The following is a 23,014-nucleotide window of genomic DNA, read 5'->3' as shown; positions in this document are numbered from 1 at the left end:
TCAAATTATGGACTAATTAGGCTTAATAGATTCATCTCGCGAATTAGACTCCATCTGTGCAATTAGTTTTGTAATTAGCATATGTTTAATACTCGTAATTAGTATCAAACATCCGATGTGACATGTGCTAAACTTTAGCAAGTCCCTTAAACAACCTCGCGAACGCTACTGAGGGGGTGTTTGATCCTGAAGCTAAAGTTTAATCCGTGTCACCTCGAATATTCGGAAGCTAATTAGGAGGATTAAATATGAGTTAATTATAAAACTAATTACACAGATGGAGGCTAAACGACGAGACGAATCTATTAAGCCTAATTAATCCATCATTAGCAAATGGTTACTATAACATCACATTGCCAAATCATGGACTAATTAGGCTTAATAGATTCGTCGCGCCGTTTAGCCTCCATATGTGAAATGGGTTTTGTAAATACTCTATATTTAATACTCCTAATTAATATTTAAATATTTGATGTGATAGGGAATAAGGATCCAAACACCCCAAGAGTGAAAACCACTGTTGCTTGTTTCACACATTTGCATTGCATCCCTTTCATGGCGGCGGGGCCTGGTGTAGTCAGTAGTGAGTGATGGATGATGCAGTCACCCAAAAAAACGCCGCAATGTGAATATCAAACGGTACGGGCTGGCCCAGAGAAAAGAGGTCTGTACGCATATTGCACTGAGCCCACCCGTCCGCAGGAAAAGAATATACTCCTGGGCTTGAGCCCAAACAAGATTAAGGACCAGCCTGATCCCTCCTCAGTCTCGCCACAGGCCACACCCACACCAATCAGCCGGCCGGCTGTGCTGCTCTCCCTCTCCGCCCGTCCTCGCCGCCTGGACTCCTGGACGCCTGGCCCCCAAATTCCCTCAGCACGGCGAGACTGGACGCATCCAGCAAGCGCCGAGGCTGCGGCCGCCTGCCGGGTTGCAGCCGAGATCGGGCAAACGTCCCCGGCGCGACCCAGAGTCCCGTCGGGTGCACGTCTCGCTCAGCCATCGATCGGGACGAAGTACAGGCGCCGGATGAACAGCGACGACTACTGCGTATACAAAGCCGGTCTACGCATGACGGGAGCAAATCCCGAAGGAAGAAAATGGAAGTGTTCCGTCCGCACATTACCGTCGTCGCGGCGGACTGGACCGGGACTTTTAGCATCCGTGCGTCGCACTGTTGGACCGTGACCAGCGGCAGCCGGCTGCTCTACATTTTTCTCTTGGCGAAGTTTCTGACGTCCTTCAGGATAGGATAGTTGTTCTACTGATCCTGTGTGCTGTACTGGTGTAGTGGTGTAGGCGTGGCTTGGAGCCTTGGACTTCATTTATTTACAGCACGGCCGTCTTGACGGTTTCCCGGCCCCAAACAGCACGGCTAACAGGGTTCGCTACCTGTAGAGCTACCAGTCTTTTTCTTTCCCCCTGAGTGACAGGTCTAGTTCAACCTTAATTTGACTTGGACGATGTGGCTGCTACTGTCCAGAATCCCCAGGGGCTCTTAAGCCGCCATGATGACTGAGTTTATAGGCCTTGCAGTAACTTTAAGACGTATTACAAAAGGATAAATTACCTAGAAACATGGGGAAATAAAATGGATTTTTCTTTCTAATTTGTGCAAGACTCTCATACGATCCTTAGTGTTTCGTATTGAACGCAAGGTAAAATGGAAATAGCATACTTACAGAATACTGAATACCTTTTGCTGCCTGAACCATAGAGCATCAACATGCGAGGGGAACGTTCCTTTTGGAGATGCACAACTCTTACGGTCTTACTTTTATTTATTTGCCGTAACAAACTGAACTACCAAATGAGGATCGTTCCTTTCTCTATTTCAGCGTGTGCATCTAGGATCGTTTGTCGCGACACCAAAAAGCGTCAGGTACTCCTGTTGGCTTTACTTGTTCTTTGCCATGTCCCATGTGGTGACGGGATCTTCGCTGCTTGTCTATTCTCTAGCAGTCAAGTCCCCACCAGAAAGCAGGAAGCAAAAAAGTCAGAAGCGAAACTCAGCTCTCATGTCGGTTCATGAACAGGCACACACCGTACCAGGAGGTTTGCTTGCAGTTGCAAACTCGGAGCTTTAATTTCTGGATACGCATGGCACATGCGTCGTGACTGGATTTAGGAAGAAGGCCAGCCAGCAAGTACGCTACTACTTCCAGTGCTGGCAGTACTCGTGGATACTGACGCAGCACCGGCCCGCTATAAAAAGGTCGTCCGAAGGGACGGCACGGGACCTAATCGCGGCCCGGCCTCGCTCTCGCACATGTGGCTGCACAGCGCGACGCCCCCTCAAGCCACCGCAGGAACGTGCCGTGACCGTGATCCAACCGTGTCGTGAGCCTTCTTCGGCAGCAGCTGTGAGAGTGGAGACACACCGTTGACGCCGGCCGGTCGCGGATTCGAGCAGCCCGAAGCTGAGCGTGGCGGCCGATCGAATCGAATCGAATCCAGGCAGGCTCGGCACGAGCACGAGCTGACGAGAACCAGGCGATGAGGACGCGAAACGGCCTCGGATGTAAACGCCGCAACCGCCGCCTCCTGACCCCTCCTCCTTCCGCCTCCGGAGAAAAACGGGAGAGACGGGAGGGCGAGTGAGCTGGGGCCTGGGGCTGGGGGAGCGAGAGAAAGCGACCGCCGACCGGCGCGCAGCCTCCCGCCTCACCCGTGTAGACGTGTGTGTTCACACGAATATTCTGCGTCACCACGTCGCCGGTGCCGGCGGGCTAGTCTGAGTTTTCCGTTTTCTTCACCCGTCTTCTCGCCCCTTCCAAAATCCGAATTTTCCCCGACTCCCCGAGTTCCCCGTTTTTCCTCCGCTTCCTCCTCCGCTCCAGGAATATAGATAGCCGGAAAAAAACAGAGGAGGGGGAGGAGGGGAGCGGAGGGGGAGGTGCGTGGCATCCATCGAGAATCCGGGTTTCAATCCCCCACCTCGCCGCTCCCACCGGCGCGGATTGCTTCCCGTGGTTTGCCCAGGATGAGCGCCGAGGCCGGGGAGCTGCTCGGGATCGACCCCATCGAGCTCCGCTTCCCATGTACGTGTCCTGTTGTTTGTTTCTTCCTCGCGGCTTCTATTGATTTGCTTGCAATTCATGTCGTTATTTGCGGTGGTTTCGATGGGGGCTCCGTGGGAATTTCGATGCGCGCTGTACGGAACTCCGGGGAATTTTGATGCGCGATGTCCAGCTTCCATTCGATAATTTCCCATGAGATGGTTCTCGGGTTCCCCATTTTTTTTCCTCCTCTCTGGATTGATTTCGATGTTTCTTCGCTTGTTTCTCTTCATTTAGAGGTAAATCCGCGATCGTCCTGTACTGTTTCTTCGTTTCCTGATGTCTCTCCGTTTCTCTCTCTCAACCATGCAGTCGAATTGAATAAGCAGATCTCGTGCACGCTGCAGCTGACGAACAAGACAGACAAGCAGGTTGCGTTCAAGGTAAAAACGAACCCTTCTCGTGGATTTCCCGGCAAAGGCTATGCAATAATTACGCGAAAATGGTATCGTAGGGACTGAATTCGTGCAACATTGCGACTGCAGGTCAAGACAACGAGCCCGAAGAAGTACTGCGTTCGGCCGAACAATGGCATTGTGGCACCCCGGTCCACGGCTGACGTTGTTGGTAATTTGGTGAATCACTAAATTGTTCTGACACAACTGGCTATATGCTAACATCTTATTTGCGCCGTGAATTTTCGGATTCAGTTACAATGCAAGCGCAACGGGAGGCGCCACCGGACATGCAATGCAAGGACAAATTCCTTGTGCAGAGCGCCATCGTGGCCAAGGAGATTATGCCAAAGGAAGTCACCGGAGACATGGTAACTCGCATTTTAGCATGTTTTAGTATTTATGTTGGCTCTTTTCTGTCTCATTCTTATGATTCAGTGGCAGTTTTCTTTTTTATATATTATAGTCAGTGCATGGTACCAGGTGCCCCTCCACTAAAAAAAAATCTTATGTGTGGGATTTTTGTAGTTTACCAAAGAATCAGGCAATGTGGTTGATGAAGTGAAATTGAAGGTGGTTTATATCACGCCATCCACCCAAAGTGAGGGATTTGAGGATGGTTCTCTGGGCAGTTTGAGTTATCAAGAGGTATGGCTATAATCTTGGAGCAATTATTCAAGTAGTTAACAGCGATGCTTGTTAGTGATCTGTGCCAACTGTTGACTGTCTGATAGAGTAGTTGCAGTTATCTTCTGTAACTGCCTCACTGATAACCTTTTGCAGCAATCATCAATTCTATCCACTATCCACCTCCTTGAACTGAGAGTCGATCTTTCTTTGCAGGAAACCAAATAACCTAAAGAAACAGAAAAAGTATTATATAAAACTTGATAAGTGCATCTACCTTCTTCAAACAATTTTGTAGTATCAGCAATCCATTCACTTAGATGTTGCTCCAAACTAGATGGAGCTCAGCTAACCATTGTTCTATAAATCTATAGTTCACTTGAGCTCATTCCCGTATTGGTCAGCCACTGGACGGAAACTAGAGAAGATTAATAAATTAGATAAGGTGTCTAAGTTCATCTCAGAGCATCTTTATTGAAGATGTTGACATGGAATATTTCTTCTCATTTACTTGTTTCCAAATGACATATACTATGACTAACATGTGCAATAACACTCAGCTAAAGCCTATAGCATTGCTTCGAACTGTTGATACTTAGATAACTGACAGCAGACTTAATTGTATTTGATGAATCTTATCCTCACAATCGACAGATGCGGTCTTTTGATTCGTGTGGTCTGCCTATAATATTAATGTGCTTTACTGCATAATCTTATATCATTAATTATTGGCCCTTATCTGTATAAAAATATAATTTAGATGTAAACAAACCCTAATTGGCTGTGTTATTCCTATAGTTTCAGGAAGATTCCATGTATTAGCTTTCTACCTGTATCGAGTTATTCAGCATTCAGCAAAGTTTTATTACATAACAAAGTAATCGAGGCCTTAGTAGGTGTCCTGGATGCCTGTGTGATATATTGAGCCTTGACATGGTTATTTATGCCTTTGTAGCCATTTGCTTTGATTTCCAAACTGATGGAGGAGAAGAATTCTGCTGTTGAACTGAACAACAAGCTTCGACAAGAATTGGTGAGTGGGTTTTTGCTTATTATGCAAACAGTTAATATACTCGAGTGCTTTTTTTTTAAAAAAACTTTGACTGTAGTCTGTAGGATCTACATTCAGATTTTTGATAGACATAGTTGTGGTATAGGTCTGTTGTGCATTTCTCTACAAATACTTCAATACAAGATTGTGCACTGCTTCCTTTTCAGTACATATGTTTTACATGGACTACATATAGTTTGTCTTCTCTACCTTCCCTTCGGCGCTCATTCTCTCCATATTCTCTTGATCCCTTCTTTCATGATTTCAGCAAGTGAACTACATATCTATCTACAGTTTGCTTTGTGAGCATAATGATTGCTGCCCATACACAATCTCAGTCATTAGATACGGCAACTGAGGGCTGAGATTGGCCATGCCAGCTCAGCCCCAGGTGACATGGCTTATTCCCAGACATCAAGTGGCGATCTAATTGCTGAGATTTCCATCTTTTTTTTTTATAAAGCGTATTTCGATTTTAAGTCAAACGCCATAAGTTTTGGCCAACAGTTAAGTCAAATTATATGCTTGTCTAGTATCAATAGATCCATATTTCAAAAGTGCTCTTATAAGGTGTTGATTCAATAGCAGTTGACAAAATATAGTGCAAGAGAAATTAAAGGTCAAACTAATATGCCCACAATAATGGACCGAGGGAGTACCGCTGTATTGCTTTCTGCAACAGTGAGATCTGAATACTTGGATCAATCTCGGTAGCACTATAGGCCTAGTCTAATAATAATTTATTGGGATTTTAACAGGATCTTCTGAGGCGAGACATCAGCAGGCAGCACGGTGGCTACTCATTAGTTTTAGTACTGGTGGTTGCTATTATGGGAATACTACTAGGTCTCCTCATGAAAAGATGAGTGTGCGTAATGATTTGTCTTGTTTGGCTTTTCTTTCAAGAACTGAACAAAATTGTACGTGTTCTCTGTGTGTTTGCTATTATTGTACAACTTCAGGTCTGTTTATCATAGCATATGGGTGCCTATTGTAATTTTCTGATTCATATTATAAAGTTTAGTCAGCTAATAAGTCATAGTTCCCAAAAAAACCCAGCTGTTATCAGCTTGCCATCGACATGAGGTTTAGCCTTTTGGATTTGAAAGATTTTGACTAATTGTTGGAATCGCTTTTGCACATATAAACAGAATAATTTCTTTGAATTTGTGGCTTGTATGTAATGTTGGATGGTTTGTGAATTGCACGGAGCAGTGTTATCCATTTTTTCTATGGTGTCACTGTCATCATGACAATGTTGAAGCACTTCAGCATTATTCATAGCGCTAAAAGAGATTCAGAGTGATTTGTGGCTTGCTCAAGTGATTCGTCCTGCCACAGATTTCCTTGCACTCTTGCACGCCAAGTTGGTACAGCATAAGTAATTTTTTTTTCGAATCGAGGCGGCCCCCATTCCCATTACTGACAGCAACGGAGATTCCAGAGTTCGGTACAGAGTTCCATTATCAAGTTGGTACAGCGTAAGTAATTATTCAGCCTTTCAGCTTCAACTGAAAATTGATCCGAGCGTTAAAAGGTCCATTGCTCCGAAACAAACCTCAGCAGATGATCTTGTTCTTGTATGCCTGAGGTCGCTAATGCAAAAAAGAGAGCACACCAGATCAAGTGATATGAGTATGTAGTACTCTTATCTGATAACGGTGTATGTGTATCCATGCTGGGCATTGACATATGTAATATTTGGAAGCATCGTTCTGTATTCTGAAACATAGAAATCAAGGAATTCATCTAGAATTTTCTCGGATTACCTTCCGACAATATTCCCTCTGTTCTTTTTTGATAATGTTATTTCATCTTGGCAATGACCAAGAAAAATAACTCTGTTTATATCATCTAATTAGTGCAAACAAGATTCTTCTCATTAGTCATCTAATGTTTGCCATGATGACGAATTGATAGCAAATAGGACTGTCATTTATGAAAATCTGATTTTAAGAAATAAGACAATCATAAAAGAACGGAGGCCAAGCCCCTGCCCAAGCTTGCCCACCCGGCTGACAGGCACTTTAAGATTTCTTCACCGCGATTGACTTTTGGAGTATTGGTGGAATCCAGATACAATAGCTATAATAAGTTGTATTTTAATTTGATAACCAGCAAGGTTGTTCGTTCTTTAGTGTTGGGAATGAAAATGGTTGAAAACGGTCGATAACGATATTATCTATAAAATGATTACTGGTCAATTGGGAATTTTGCTGATTCAGTGACGACAACAATTCAATAATAAAAGGGGAAAAAATCCAAATTTAAATATGGTAATAGTTGGAAACGAAATCACTTATACGGAAACGATTTGAAAACGTGCCCCGGTAAATTGAGATGAAATTTAAGAGAGAGAAAGATGAAGAGGAGAGACGAGGAAAGACGAACTCACGTACGGTAATCTCGGGCAGGAGATATGATGGTCGATGGGAGGAGAGAGAGATCATTTTAATTGGTGGTAGGTCCCACCTAGGATGACGTGGAAGGTTTTTGGGAGAAAAATAAGAATACTGCCGGAGGAAGTGGTATTTTCTATGCCCAAAATCTTTTTGGGAGGTGCCTAGCTAGGAGTAAAAATATTGGGTATTCTTGCAGATGCTCTTATAATTTCTACCAGCCGAGCCTCAAAACTCAAGAGAGGCTGCTGAGTGCTGAATAGACGGTGCAGGTTACAGGGTTAACCGCACAGCACGTTCTGATTCAGCCAGACATTGAGATATATGTTGATTGTACTGCCTCAGGATAGTAAGCCATTGTTTGTCGAAACCTGTAATAGGTATAAAATGGATATGCAAGCTTTTGAGAGAAATGGTCAGCAGCTAGGACATTTCCACTTTGGAACATGTTTCCCTATTCATTCTTTATTTTTTTTATAAACATGACGTGAAAGTGCATTTGTTAATCTTGAAGGGATCTTATATTGTGTTTGGTCATGCTATTATGCAATATTATGCATCATGTTCGAAATCTATATTATGCATCATGTCTGAAATCTAAATGCGCGACTCCACCTGGACATTAAAAAAGTTGACAAGTGAATTCAAAAATCCATGCACAGTTTGGACGTCCAGTGATATCCAAATCAAAAAAAGAAATCCAATTTGGCTTTGGATTTCCAAATCCACCCACGTCTAATTGCATCTCAATTCTCAGGTGACCTCAATGTTCGACGGCGTTGGAGTGAGCACTGACTACCCAACGCCCGACAAGAGCAAATTGTGAAGGTAATTTTTCTTAAGTATCTCTCTGGGTTTAAGGTACACACATTACAAGGATATAGCAATGTTCGCTCTGCTAGCAACAAGAATATGATCACCTGACAATCCAAATAACATTCGTGGTAGGAGGATAAGTTTACAACTGACCCTAGGGCTGAACACACACAAGAAACTAGGTCACCAGATATCTCGGTTATTATTGGCTGAACACATCATGTTCTCATCTCCGGAAAGGGTTTTAGCAGATATTATATTTTGGAAATTGAAGAGTTGCAGGGTCATCGCTCGCCAGTCCCAAGCTCCTCTGTTCTTCAACATGGCTGCGAGCATGGGATGCCACACGAGAAACAAAGAAGGCAGGTGGGACTAACAAAAAGAAACAATGTCAGTACAACAGAAACATAGTATTGCATGAGTCACACAAAAGATGCATCCATGCATGGAGAGACTATTGTTATAAGAAAAAAATTGGCAAGCATATCACCTCCAATTAGCTGGTAGTGTAAGTCACACTGTTAGCAGTAATCTTGACTAGTAGTGCTGAGTAGCTAAATGTAAATTACTATGGGTCCAAGTCTAGTCTTTGCCTTAGGAACCAAGTCAAGTCAAGCCTTAGCCTTGGCATGTAAGCCACTATGGCTGTGTAGTAGTGCTATAAATAGAGAGGAGAAGGGATAGACTTCCTTGTAAGTTCTAGTAGCACTAAAGAGAGTAGTCTGGAGGTTTTCTCCACACTCAAGAAGAGAGTATTTGGCTGGCTGGCAGGTAGCCTTTGAGGACTGCCCAAGTGAAAGTGTAGGAGTTGCTGTAGGCGGAGGCAACTATAGGCACTTTGGAAGGATCTGATTAAGGGGCTGTTTGGATACGAGGTGCTAAACTTTAACAGTGTCACATCGGATGTTCGGATGCTAATTAGGAGGACTAAACATGAGCTAATTATAAAACTAATTGCAGAACCTTGTGCTAATTCGCGAGACGAATCTATTAAGCCTAATTAATCCATCATTAGCAAATGGTTACTGTAGCACCACATTGTCAAATCATGGACTAATTAGGCTTAATAGATTCGTCTCGCGAATTATACTCCATCTGTGCAATTAGTTTTGTAATTAGCTTATGTTTACTACTCCTAATTAGCATCCAAACATCCGATGTGACAGGTGTTAAACTTTAACAGGTGTTTCCCAAACACCCCCTAAGTGGATCAGTTTCAGATAGGTTGCTGCGGCAACTAGTATATGTTTCTGCGTGAAACAAGTGTATTTGCGCGTATCTTCGGTAGTGTTTGGGTCAACTGTTGACGCTCATTATTAACACACTTTTAGTGCTATTTAACTAGTGTTTTTATGCATATTCTTATACTAACCCGGCACTTGGCACTTGAAATAACCTCATTTTTGCATATGCAAGATATTTTGGAGGATATTCTATTTTCACAGGAAATTGGGCTAAATATGTATTTTTCGGATAAAGCCTTGAACGAGTAGTGGACCAGAGAAAGATGAAGATTAGGAGGCGCAAAAAAGGGTCCAGGCCGATCGGCTTGGTGCCTTCTGGCCTCCACCAACGCTCATTTTTGGCAAGCAATCCTCTAATATGACTTAAGGGCTAAGTTTGTGAAGATATGGCAAGGATCGCTTCGGGATCAAGGAGGAATCAAAGAAGATCAAGCGGAGATTTGGAAAGTTATTGAAGATCAATCTCATCCCGAAGCTACGGACATGCTAGGCCCACATGCATATAAAAATAAGGTTCCAGAACATTGAAGAAGACTTGGCGACAAAGACCGATCGGCCTACCCCTTTCCTTCACCCGTTCGCCTTCCAATTTAACGCACGAGCTCTCCAGACTATAAATACTCCAAAAATTCACTGAGGCCGGGGGTGGGGGGAGGGATCCACCAGAAGTCAACGAATAGAGGGACACACACCAGAGGGAGCTGAGGGCCGTTGCAAGTCTTTGAGGTTGTCTAAGAGATGGCTTAGGCTAGACCCTAGCTGCCATGGTCGTCCCTGCACGGTGAAGCCATGGTAGAGTTCTGGAGCCGAGCCTTGTGATCATCAAGGCTTATGTACAAACGATGGTGATATCAATCTAATCTTGTGCTTACTTTGATAGACTATGATGTATGCTTATTCTCATATGTTTATCTAGCAAATGTTCTTAGTAGGAATAGATGTAATCGTGGTGATTAGTCTATGTCTTGGGGATACATCTTAGTAGTGCATAGGAAGTCGATGTGATTACCCTTGTGTGGTGATAGCATGTGGGAGGAAAAGGCCGAACGATTGCGTAATGTTGAGTAGGATCGATTGCGAGTATTGTGGGAGTCGTTTGAGGTAAACCACAAGAAAGTAGGCAGAAAACTTTAGATAATGTTTTTGGCAGAACCTACTAACATTGTGCCGATTCCCCTGGATTGCCACACCATTCTGTTCTTGCAGGTCCAGGCGATTCCCCTGCACAGCCACGTGTGGCCTCCGATGGTGTCCCGTCTGCATAGCCAGGTGCATTTGCGCAACCGGACGTGGCTGCTCCCCGGCCAGGTGTGGCGTCCCAGCAGCCAAGTGCGGCTGCCCCGCAGCCGGCCGTGGCCGCCCAGCAGGCTGGCATGGCTGTCTCACCGCCGGTAGTGGCTACTCGATAGCCTGCTGCTGCTGCTCCCCTCACCTGGACAGTCGTGCCCTCTACGTCTCCTAGCTCCGCTGGCTAGGGGGTGGGCTCTGCCTCCACGTCGACTGCCGCTGCTCAGCAAGGACGCTCACCTGGTCTATGCCAGGCGCGCCATCCATGGACCCATTCGGTCACTAGCCCGCCTGACACCGGTTCGGGTGCCCGTTCATGCACCTGGTCCAGTTGGTTCGCCTCTGCTTCCACGAGGAGCTGTTGCAGTTCCCCCGGTTGGCCAACCAGCATCCCATGATGACCCGTGCCAAGTTGGGGTTCCATTTGCTTGCTCTATTTCAGGCCTCGCTGTTGTCCCTGATTCCACGGAGTTACCAGGTTCCTCTCGCTGATTCGAATTACTGGGCTGCCATGCAAGAGGAGTTCTCTGCTCTTCAGGAGAATAATACTTGGGACCTCATCCCATGTCCTCCTTGCCCCAATGTGGTCACTGGGAAGTGGGTGTTTAAGCACAAATTCTAGGCAGATGGTTCTCTGGAGCGCTATAAGGCGCGATGGGTCCTCCGTGGTTTCACTCAGCGTCCTGGTGTTGACTTCTCTGAGACTTTCAGCCCTATCGTGAAGCCTACCACAGTTCGGACTATTCTATCTCTGGCTCTCTCTCGTCACTAGCCAATCCACCAGCTCGATGTGAAGAATGCATTCTTACATGGAACCTTGTTAGAAAAAGTTTACTGTGCACAGCCGTATGGGTTTGAGGATTCAGCACATCCAGACTTCGTGTGTCGTCTCAACAGGTCTCTCTATGGTCTGAAACAGGTGCCTCGGGTTTGGTATAGTCGCTTCGCCTCCTATTTGACTCGGCTAGGTTTTGTGTAAGCCTAGACTGACACTTCACTCTTCGTATATTGTCGCGGTGCTGACATGGTGTATCTTCTTCTATATGTGGATGACATCGTCCTCACTGCCTCCTCACCATCCCTGCTTTGTTAGACCATCACTGCCTTGCAGCAGGAATTTGCTATGAAGGACTTCATCATTTTTTGGGATGCATGTTCAACTCGTCGATGGTGGTCTTTTTTTTTTTTGTCTCAGCGGCAATTTATGCTTGAGATTCTTGGTCTGTCGATATGACAGACTGTAACCCTTGCTCCATGCCGGTAGATGTGAATCCGAAGCTTCCAGCCAACGATGCGCCTATATCAGATGCTACTGATTTTCGCAGCTTGGCAGGAGCTCTTCAGTATCTCACAATAACCAAACCTGACATTGCATATGCTGTTCAGCAAGTTTGTCTCCACATGCATGATCCATGTGCACCTCATCTTGCCGCTTTGAAATGGATCCTCGGTTACATACGTGGCACCCTGGACCTTGGCTTGTTTGTGCGGCCGTCTTCACTCTCGGAATTGGTGGTCTATTCTGATGCTGATTGGGCCGGTTGTCCTAATACTCGTAAGTCTACGTCAGGCTATGCAGTTTTTCTTGGGGACAATCTCGTATCCTAGTCTTCGAAACATCAGAACACGGCCTCACGCTCTAGTGCTGAAGCTGAGCATCGCGCGGTTGCTAATGCCATGGCAGAAGCAACATGGATGTGACAACTTCTAGGTGAGCTGCACACTCCCTTGCGCCGGTCCACATTGGTGTATTATGACAACATCAGCACCATCTACATGTCCTCCAACCCCGTCCAACATCAGCGCACCTAAGCATGTGGAGAAGATCTTCACTTCGTTCAGGAGCGTGTTGCCCTCGGTGATGTCCGTGTCCTTCATGTCCCAACGACTTCACAGTTCGCAGATATCTTCACCAAGGGGCTTCCTTCCTCAGTGTTCACGGAGTTTCGGTCCAGTCTCAACGTTCGTTCCAATGACACTTTGACCGCGCGCGTGTGTGTGTGTGGGGGGGGGGGGTTAGATGTATATGTGTGTATGTATGGAAGGGCATGTGCCGTGGGCTTAAGCCTGGCCGGCCCAGATATGGTTAGATAGAGATAGGAGGAGATCTTGTCCGGTTCTATTTCTATAAACCCAAGATCTCCTCACCCCTATATATATGTAACCTCTATCTCCCAATCTAATCAATCTATTGTTCCATACAATATTTCAGAGGCAAACAACAATGATGTGCATGTCCAAAATGCTTACACACCTGTCTAACTTTCACTGCAAAATTTCACATGAAACTGTCACCAAAAGAAGGAAGAAAAAAAAGTTGCATCTGAACAAAATAACAAATTAAATACCATCAGATATTCTGGTGTCTGGCAGAATTACAAGTAGAAATTTTGCCTGGTCTTTCTTCATTTCATGGTTGTCAAAGAATTCGTGCACAGTCCACAAACTGTTTACTATATCAGTGGGTGAATAAGAGTTTTTTTTTATCAACATAGTTGGCTCCAGACTTAATTCCTGCTAAGTTGATCTGCAACGTCAGATCTGTCATGTGATTATCTGAATGCCTTAGAAAAGGGAAGAGAGCAGGGCTTTACCATTCCAATGGACAGGCACGTCTTTCCCAGCTTGCGCAGGAACCTCAGTACAGATTTACCACTTATAGATGAAAATTTTACACATGCCCAGTTTTTTACTTTCATACTTTGAGCCTAATAGGGAGAAAGTACAGAAATGTGAGAATGTTATAATATAGAAAGACAGATAAAAACTAGAACAAATGATGATGGCAGTTGCATTAACGTAAGAATGCTCAAAAACATAATATTTTAAATTAGAGATCATTCTTTGATATAATTGAGCATGCATGATGGTAAACTGGACACAATAGAAACGCCCAACAGCATAATTCATCCTTACAACAATCATTTAAGGACATCTGGTACTAGCACTCACATCAAATCAAATACTCCCTTTGATCCGAAATATAAGTCGTTTAGGACATCCAGACTTTGACTAGCAATTCTTAAGGAGATACAAAGTATAATTAACACAATAGAAGTATTTTCAGTGATGATTCTAACAGCATCAGCCTTAAGTTTTCAACCTAAATGATTTTTCATCTATTGATCACTGTAAGAGTTTCATCAAAGAGGCACAAAAATGAACGTGTGGGAGCTGGGCATGCCCTTTTGTAATTTTTGTCAAATAGTGGAGTCGACCACTATATCATAGATGTGTTCCGGGCAAATATTGTCAATAGCATTCAGAAATTGATTTGTTTTAGTTTCGAGCAGTAAGATCTGACCTCAAGTGTAAGAAACAGTGCCAAACAACACTCCGCAGTACCTTTTGGTTGGCGAAATTCCCCGTGGTGCTCGTTTCCCTCTCCAGAGAGCCACTGATGTGGCTTGCCTCGAGTCTCTTCTTCTCTTCAGGAGTGTTGTTTTTGGTACAGTTCTCATACTCTGCAAGGGCAGCAGCTGCGTCAGAATTATTTTCGGCAGAGGCTTTGCCCTCCCCAGTCTTTTTGTCACAGAATTTGCAGTGGCCATTATTTCAAAAAAGAGTTTGTAGTGGCCAGTGGCGTTAAACAGCATGCAGCGGCAGTAAACAAGGCACGCATCAAAGACGAGCGGAGAAGAGTAGAGGAAATAAGAATTACCGGCGGCCAGGGAGGCTCGGATGTTGAGGGTGATTCTGCTGCTGCCGTTGAACTGGAGGTCGGTCGGCTCCTTGCTGCAGGATTCTGCGGGATCGGCACAGCTACGCAGCTTCACGAAGAAGCCGTCGACGGCAGCGCTTCCGGATGAGTTAGCATTCGCGGGAAGGCGGGCCTCCGACGACTCCATCAGGTCCTGCACCCACTACGCCGACTTCCCCTTTCCCCGATCGCGTTAATCGTTGTTCTAGGGTTTGGATTGCATGGGGAATTTCCCTGCTGCATTGTGCTGCGGTCGCAATGCGCAAGCAGCCCGCACTATTTAAAACCTTGATAAAACCTGGCGTTCATGGAAATTGATTAAAATGACTCACATTGGATCTCACGTCAAACCTCACGTGGTTTTTTCATCGCACAGCAGCCCGTACTATTTAAAACCTTGCGTTGATGAGCGAGAAAAGAAAATTGTTATTTTTAACTTCAATCTTTGTTGCATGTAGCAAAGTGCGGGTAAACTAGCTAGTTACTAAAACCACATGTGACTACTCTAGGTTAAACACATTTGATTCAATCCTCATATAACAAAATGCCTGTAATTATTGCCATTACAAAAATTGGCTATGTACCACGCATTTTATATGAACCTCTCTTTAGGGCTGGAATGCATGAAGCCCTCATGGCTTGCTATCCACGGGCTTGGAAGCTTTCTGCTCCCATGTTTCGATCTGTTTCATTGACTTCTCCCTTCTACGTTGTAGCGCTTTGAATTCCTCAGGACTGAAAGGAGGCGGTAGGTCGCATGGACCAGCATCGCTGGTGGACCTCACCATGGAATCCTCCATGAACTTCTTCTCATTGCCTACAGCTTGGCAAGCCAAAGATTCGGAACAGACCTCAACAGCTTCAGGTGGTTTGGTTGGCTTGAACCTTAGGAGCTTGGCGTACTCAGTAAAGAGGTGAAACATATAGTCGTATACATAGTCCATACTGAGCTCTTTTTGAATGAAGTTGCTTGCTTGCTTTCCTATTCTCTGTGCCTAAATTTGAAGTGGACATACATGGACATGGTTATTATAAAAAAAAAAGCATAACCTTTACAAATGAACATAAAAATATTCTCTATAGAAGAAAGGGATGTTCTTTACTCCAATATGATCATTACTTGTGAAAATTATGTAGAATTGGACTAGACTAGTAGGCAAGTATTCCGTATAGAAAGCTTTTGCCAGCAAGTTTTGAGCTTGTAATATTTTCAATAGAAGCAAATGGAGCAGTGCATAAGACCAGCATTTATCATTTGTGTTAATATGTCATAACAAAAATTTTAATGTTTTAACCAAAGCATATATCAAAGCAAGCACAGCAAAAATAAATAAATAAATAATGTTGAAATAACTCTATGATGCTTTGATTAATATAGGTGACAGTAAAGGTGTGCATCTTACAAGCAATGTGTTCCAATACATACAAATAAGCAAATGTTATGGTATAGGGTAGCAAAACTCCATTACTGATATGTAAAAGGCATATAAAAGGAAGTACCTTCTGTTTGTGAGAATTGCCCCAGTCAACAGCATACTTGATTGAGATACATTTATTGTCATCCCGAACTGGCCAATAATGTTGCATGGGCATCAGCATCCTTGAATAGAAATCATAGTATTTTGGTCTAACCACTAGTGTCATTGAATCGCAAGCTAGAATATACTTCTCGCTGACTGACCATGCTGATCCTTCAATATAAATCTTGTACCTATCATACAAAGAAAGAAGGTCAGCATTACTGACAGAACAACATAGATTTTTACTTATCTGTAAGGAAAGGAAACAAACCTATGGGTGCATTGACTAGCCAAATCTGACTGTTTGTATCCTGCCTTGATCTCTTTGAGCCAATCCTAAATGATAACAAAAACGAACTAGCTAATCATTGATGAATCACCAATTCACCATTACCAGAACTCTTTCATTAAAAAGGTGGTTATCCAGTAATTATCAAGGTTTAAACATTTTATGGGATGGAATCGAACAATTTGTGAGAAGAGAATGGGCCATTATAATTTCTCCAAGTATCCAAAATTTCAATGTAACATAATAAGGCGAAGCAAAGTACCTGTTTGTAAATCCGTGCGTTCCATTCATGCTCACTGGAGACATTACATTTAACGAGCTCCTGCCTTGTAGCTGCAACATCTGGATTCCCTTTCCAGTAAGCATAAGGTTCTCTATCCATCCATCTCACCCTCTTGTTGCCACTGTCCAATTCCTTCTGCAGAGCATCCCATGGCTTTATGTTGATCTCAGGCCTGTCATCACAGACAGTTTATAAGCCCATAAGCAGTGAAATCCGAGGAATTAAGTGGTGGTGCCTTTGTCTGAACATCAAAACACAAAAGAACTGCTCAACAGCAATTTCACTAGGCTAGCCCCCTAAAAACACAAACACCAGAAATGCAGCTGAACTTTTGCAATTGGTTCTCGTTAGTCACAATTATCAACAAGAAATGCAGTGAATACTGATATAACCATGCCAATGCATGGAAGAGACATGACTAATTTGTGGCAGGGAAAAAGGAAACTAGAGGATCAGTTGCTTACCAGCCCCAGAAAGACCAGTCTGGGAAGACGACGTCGAGCGTCTCGTTGTCACCGCAGTACCTGAAGACCGGCGGCAATACGGTGGCGTTCTCCCCCTCGTACTGGTCAGCGTGCACAACGGGCCAGTCGACGCAGTCGAACATGAGGTCGAGGTCAGGGACGCGGCCGGGGTAGCGCCGGAGCAGCTGCAGGATGCCCCAGATGGTGAAGAGGTCGCGCGTCTGGAACGCCGGCGCGATGCGTTCGATGTAGGCGCGGCCCCGGATCACGACGAGGCGGAAGTTGGCGGTGGCGCGTGCGCGGTCGACCATGGCGCGGGTGATACCCCCCGCGGCGCGCCATGGGTGGAGGTCCTCGTGGATGTAGCGGAAGTACGCGGGGCAGGTTGACGAGGCGTTGGCGGTGGCGGGGAGCGGCGGCGGATCGGGGATGGCGGCGCAGGTGGAGGTGGAGGAGGCGTTGGAGGAGAGCACGAGGTCGAGGGTCTGGGAAATGTTGCTGGGTATGTCAGGGTCACGGGGAAGCGGCGGCGCCGAGCAGGAGAGGGAGTAGGTCGCCCGCGGCGGCGGCGGCGCGGTGGGGATGGCCGGGATGGAGGTGGTCTGCGTCGCGGTCAGAATTGCCTGCAGGTAGAGGGACAGTATAAGGCGTGGTTTGGTTCACTATGTTTAGATACTATATTAAACGTAGACTATTTACAAAACCCACTACATAGATTCGTCTCGCCGTTTAGCCTCCGCTTATGTAGTGGGTTTTGTAAATAGTCTACGTTTAATACTTCATCTAAACATTCGATGTGACACGTGCTAAAAATAAGCAAACGGAACCAAAAAGCCCCTAAGACGGTGATCAACGGTTGTAAGTGACTGTTCTGCTGGGATGGGATGGGGTTTTTTCAGAAATTTTAACCAGTTCATTTTTTCTTAAAAAAGAAATTTTAATCGATTTCTTTGTGTTTTCTCTGTTCTATGGAGTATCAACTTCTTGTGTTTAAAAAGTGCAAAATGATCATATTGACTTCTGTGTTGAAAATGTGCAAATAATCGTGGTTAAGAAATTCCTTTGTATGAGTTGTGTTGCAAGCAAGAAAAATACTCCACCATATTATCGTGCGTTGATTGGGAATTTGGGAGTATTTAAGAGTGTATGGGTAATGCTGGTCTTTTGTATATTAACCACATGAGTATGTGCTGATTAACATTTCTGGGGTTAGGATAAAACTTTTGTTGCAAAAAGAAAAATGGATGGAGCTTACCTACCGGCTTTGAGCGCCACTGATCCAGATTTGTGATTGCCAGATGAGTCTGCACGTATGCCAAATTAATTGTTAAATTAGTACAGTACCTAGGAAGGATGGTCTTGACTACTCGTGCCCATGCCTCGGTTCGGTAAAAAAACTAATCCTCGCATTAACTCCAGAATAAAACGTCCTCGAAAATCGATACAGATGAAATGCATCGGCATTCAATTTTTGTTTCTGAAAAGAATCTATGCAAAACGATGAGCACATCTATGCCGGACACCTGAAGCTGAAGATGAAAATGCAGGGGTGGAGGAGGTGAAATATCAACTCGAGAAAGCTCTGCACTCACAGTGGTGGTGATCCAGCGGGCGGACACGAGGACGCCGACCACGACGACGAAGAGGAAGAGGAAGATGGCCGTCGTCACCGGCGACGACGGAGATCCCGCGCCCTTGCCCCACCGCCGCCCGTCAGGGATCACCGCCGCGGCCGTCGAAGCCATCGCCGAGCGGCTACTCCCCTCCCTCGTCCACCGCTTCGTTTCGGGCGGTCAGGGCCGGGAACTCTCGCTGTCTCCTCCCGGCGCGTCAGACTCTGCTCTTCTTGGGTCCGCCTGCTGGTGGAAGAGGAGAGGAGAAGAACGGGATGGAGCAGTGGCATCGTTGGCACTGGATCGAGGCATCGAGCAGTGAGAGTTGCCACAGACCGTTGCGTCCCCGTCGATCGCCCACGTGTGCTGCGCAGGGAGGGTCTGGGTCTCAAGTCGGGCGCCGAGTTCCTAGGACAAGGACTCGGTCAGAGAAAGTGAATCAAGTAGAGTTTTTTTTTATTATTATTCTTGCGTGGCGTGGCTGCTGACCGTGGACCCGCACCCGTGCTCGATTGTGCGAGGAGCGAGGATCTTCGCGCACACTTTTGTCGCCAGTCGCCACTCTCTGATGTCTTGATGGAGTTGACGGCTGATGCTAAATCAACGAAAGCACAGCCTGATGAATGTGATCAGATCGCGTACCAATACCTATTATACCTGAATTTAACAACTAATCCTGAGAAGCCACCGTCATCCAATAAATGTTCCACGTATGTTGTTGTCTCGAGGAGGAAACGGATTCAGCCAGAGGAGAACGAACTGAGAAGCAGAACACGTCGTACTCGTCATCGCCATCTCCAAGAGAAGGGAGGGAGGCGGCACCACGGTCCACTGCACCGCAAGACCGGAGCAAGCAGCCAAGCAGGACACCCCGAGCTCCAATCATCGGAATCTGATAACACATTCAGGGTGCGTTTGGTTCGGAGATGAGGTGGGATGAGACGATCCCGTCCCAATTTTGTAGGATGGGATGGTCCAACTAGTATTTGGTTGAAGTGGGATGGAACAGTTCCGTCTAGTGTTTGGTTGAAGGGGTTGAGATGGGTGGTATAGATGATATTTGTAACACCGTTAACTACAATACTTTGTGGATCCCATATGTCATTTAAAGTCCCACATGTCATCCTATATCCATTCTATTTCTTTTTTTCCCTTTTTTTTCCCTTATCTTCTCCGGAGGAGCTCCGGAGCCGCTCACGAGGTTGGACGCTAGAGAAGCTTGCGCCGTCGCTCACCCGAGCAGCTTGCGGGACTACCCACGCTCGTCGCCCGCCGGAGCAACTCCCGCTTTCGCCCGTCGGAGCAGCCTGCCGGCCAGGAGCTCCGCTGCCAGGGCCCTCTGCCCGTCGAGACCTCCACCGGCCAGGAGCTCTGCCGCCAGGGCCCTCCGCCCGTCGAGACCTCCGCCCGCCAGGAGCTAGCCTCCACCGCTGGTAGCTGGCGTCTGCCGCCAGGAACTTGGCCTCCGCCCGTGCCGACGAACAGAAGGAAGAAGATGCGTGAACGGCAGGCAGACGACGCGTGAGGAGTGAAGTGGGATGTTCCCGTCCGCTCGTTTTGGTGGGATGGGAGCATCCCGTATCTGTAGGGTATATTCCTCATAGAGTTATCCCTGTTCCACCTGTCTCTATACCAAACGTGGGATGAAGTGAGATCGTCCTATCCCATCCCACTTCGTTCCTGTAACTAAACGCACTCACACTCCAACACGCATGGCTCGGCTTCGGCTCCTCACGTAGTCACGTGGCACGGGAAGCCCGAGAGGAACGCGAATCTGCAGGGTCTTGGAAAATCCACCGAACTGTTTGTGTGTTTCCTTTCTTGAGCCCTTTTATTCGACCAGTACGTCGCTGCATGCATGCGCATACGCCATACGGTTTCATGTATACTGTAGTCGATTCAAACCTCGAAATTTCGAATTCGCGTGAGGTCGACAGCTACGCCTATATGCTTCCAACTATCCAATCCGAGAGAAAAAGAAAAGCAAGTAGCCAACGAAAATTTGGACTCGGGACCATAATTACCTTACCATATGATCGTAAAATACTAACGTGTAGTGTCAACCTCTGTTCTACACTGAACAACGGGAAATGAGCCACCCGAACTGCTTTATGCAAGCTCTCTCGTCCTTAATGTCACATTACTCTCCTCTCCTACTCTCGTATACGCCGCAATAGCAAAGAAGGAACACCTTTCGATTCGAATCATACTGGGCACAATTGCCAAACTTCCTTACCGTGGTCCAGCAATCATGGGAGAAGCCGATCCACTCGGTAGATAAAATTCGAGTACTGCACATTAAGCTAGCAAGATTAGCAAAGGCACTGAAGCAATGGAGCAAACAACAAATAATGCCATTGAAACTCCAAGCCGATATTGCAACAGAAATTATACGGCTATTGGATCAGGCACAGGAACAACGAGCTCTCACGGATACTGAACTGACACTACATAAGAAAGCAAAGGCGCGCGTACTGGGCTTCACAGCCCTTCGGCGAATTAAAATCAGACAGTGATCTCGGCTAACCTGGATTAAACTGGGAGATGCCAACACTCGCCTGTTCCACCTCAGGGCAAATGGCCGCCGGCGGAAAAACTTTATCGCCTCACTGCGGCCGCAAGATTACTCCAGATAGAACACTGACGGGACACGATGACAAAGCTGCAGAGTTGTTCAAGCACCACACATTGTTGTGTGGGGAATACACAACAAGAAACGATGCCATAAACTGGGATCAACTACAAATACAGCAGCACAACTTGAGCCACCTAGATGTGCCCTTCTCGGAGGAAGTTCGGGCCGCTATATTTCAAACGCCGTCGGAAAAAGCACCGGGGCCTGATGGGTACACTGGACTCTTCTACAAACTGGGCTGGCCAATCATCAAGAAGGATTTGCTAGAAGCATTGCACCAGATTTACAACCTCAGAGGGGATCGGTGGTCACTGCTTAACTCGGCCAAAGTTGTACTGCTCGCTAAGAAGGAGGAAGCAACACAGGCAGGTGATTTTCGCCCGATCAGTTTGATGCACAGTGTCGCCAAAATCATAGCAAAAGTCCTTGCCAACAGACTTGCACCGCACCTGCCGGTAATAGTATCTCCAAGCCAAAGCACATTCATTAAAGGAAGAAGCATCCAAGACAATTATCAGTACGTTCAGGGGCTGTCAACCACTTCCATCGTTCAAAGACACCAATGTGCTTTCTCAAGCTTGACATAGTTAAGGCCTTTGACAGCGTAAGATGGGACTATATGCTCGAGGTGATGCAGCGGTTGGGATTTGGCCAAAGATGGCGTGATCTCATCTGCATCCTGTGGGCGCACACCACGTCCAGAATCTTGCTCAATGGGGTACCAGGAAGGCCAATCCGGCACCATCGGGGATTGCGGCAACGGAACCCTCTTTCGCCGATGCTCTTCAAATTGGCAATAAATCCCTTGCAGCGCATCATGGACAAGGCAACTCAGCAAGGTATCCTGACCCCAATTGGGGCTGACCCTATTCGCATGAGAACCAGTCTCTATGCTGATGATGCAGCTCTATTTGTCAGACCAACAGTGCAGGATATTACAATTGTGCAACAGATTCTGCAATCATTTGGAGCAGCCACCAGCCTGAAAACGAACATGCAGAAATCTGAGATCTTCATGATTCAAACACAGGCAATTGACAGTGAGCAAATGCTACAAAACTTCCAATGGAAAGCTAGCCTTTCCCGGCAAAATATTTGGGCTTACCGCTGCACATTGGATGCACTAGAAGAGTGGATGAGCAAGTACTAATCGATAAGATCGCTGCAAGGCTACCGGGATGGAAGGGTAGGTTGCTCAACCGAGCGGGAAGGCTCGCCTTGGTAAATTCGGTCCTCACATCCATTCCGGTTTGCCACGTGACCTCCTTCCCTCTATCTAAATGGGCCATCAAGAGAATTGACCGCGTCAGGAGAAACTTCCTCTGGAAAGGGCACAGCGATCCATGGAAAGGGTACTGTCCGGTTAATTGGATCAGGGCTTGCCGGGGCAAAAAAAAACTGGGAGGATTAGTAAAGGACCTGGCATGCTTCAATAGGGCACTCCGGCTACGATGGTCTTGGTTCCGGTGGACAAACTAATAGCCGTGGACTGGAATGCATATTAAACTGAATACGGCAGAGCAAGAACTATTCAGATTGAGCACCACTATCACCATGGGAGACGGACAACGGACAAGCTTCTGGAAGGGCCGATGGCTCAGTGGCAGAGCACCCCAAAAAATCGTGCCTGAA

At 46.1% G+C, this 23,014-nt stretch overlaps 2 protein-coding genes across 2 annotated transcripts; one reads left to right on the top strand and one right to left on the bottom strand.

Moving 5' to 3' along the window:
- Positions 1-2,636: 2,636 nt before the first annotated feature.
- Positions 2,637-6,334, top strand: LOC101754911 (vesicle-associated protein 1-2). Its single transcript, XM_012846053.2, has 7 exons — positions 2,637-3,041; positions 3,372-3,442; positions 3,545-3,626; positions 3,710-3,825; positions 3,983-4,102; positions 5,037-5,114; positions 5,891-6,334. The coding sequence occupies exons 1-7, from the start codon at positions 2,984-2,986 to the stop codon at positions 5,996-5,998; spliced, it is 633 nt and encodes a 210-aa protein (XP_012701507.1). The 5' UTR covers positions 2,637-2,983; the 3' UTR covers positions 5,999-6,334.
- Positions 6,335-15,084: 8,750 nt separating this feature from the next.
- On the bottom strand, positions 15,085-19,011 carry LOC101754116 (O-glucosyltransferase rumi homolog). The gene is made up of 7 exons (XM_004953206.3): positions 18,727-19,011; positions 18,394-18,438; positions 17,135-17,757; positions 16,650-16,842; positions 16,370-16,434; positions 16,079-16,289; positions 15,085-15,573 (listed from the first exon to the last, which is right to left on the bottom strand). Exons 1-7 carry the CDS (start codon positions 18,877-18,879, stop codon positions 15,211-15,213), a joined length of 1,653 nt encoding a protein of 550 aa, XP_004953263.1. The 5' UTR covers positions 18,880-19,011; the 3' UTR covers positions 15,085-15,210.
- Positions 19,012-23,014: the final 4,003 nt, after the last annotated feature.

The sequence above is a fragment of the Setaria italica genome, chromosome I (assembly GCF_000263155.2).
Source record: "Setaria italica strain Yugu1 chromosome I, Setaria_italica_v2.0, whole genome shotgun sequence".
NCBI classification, from domain to species: Eukaryota; Viridiplantae; Streptophyta; class Magnoliopsida; order Poales; family Poaceae; genus Setaria; species Setaria italica.
Note: the sequence above shows the minus strand (reverse complement) of the source record. Positions and strands in the feature narration are given on the sequence as shown.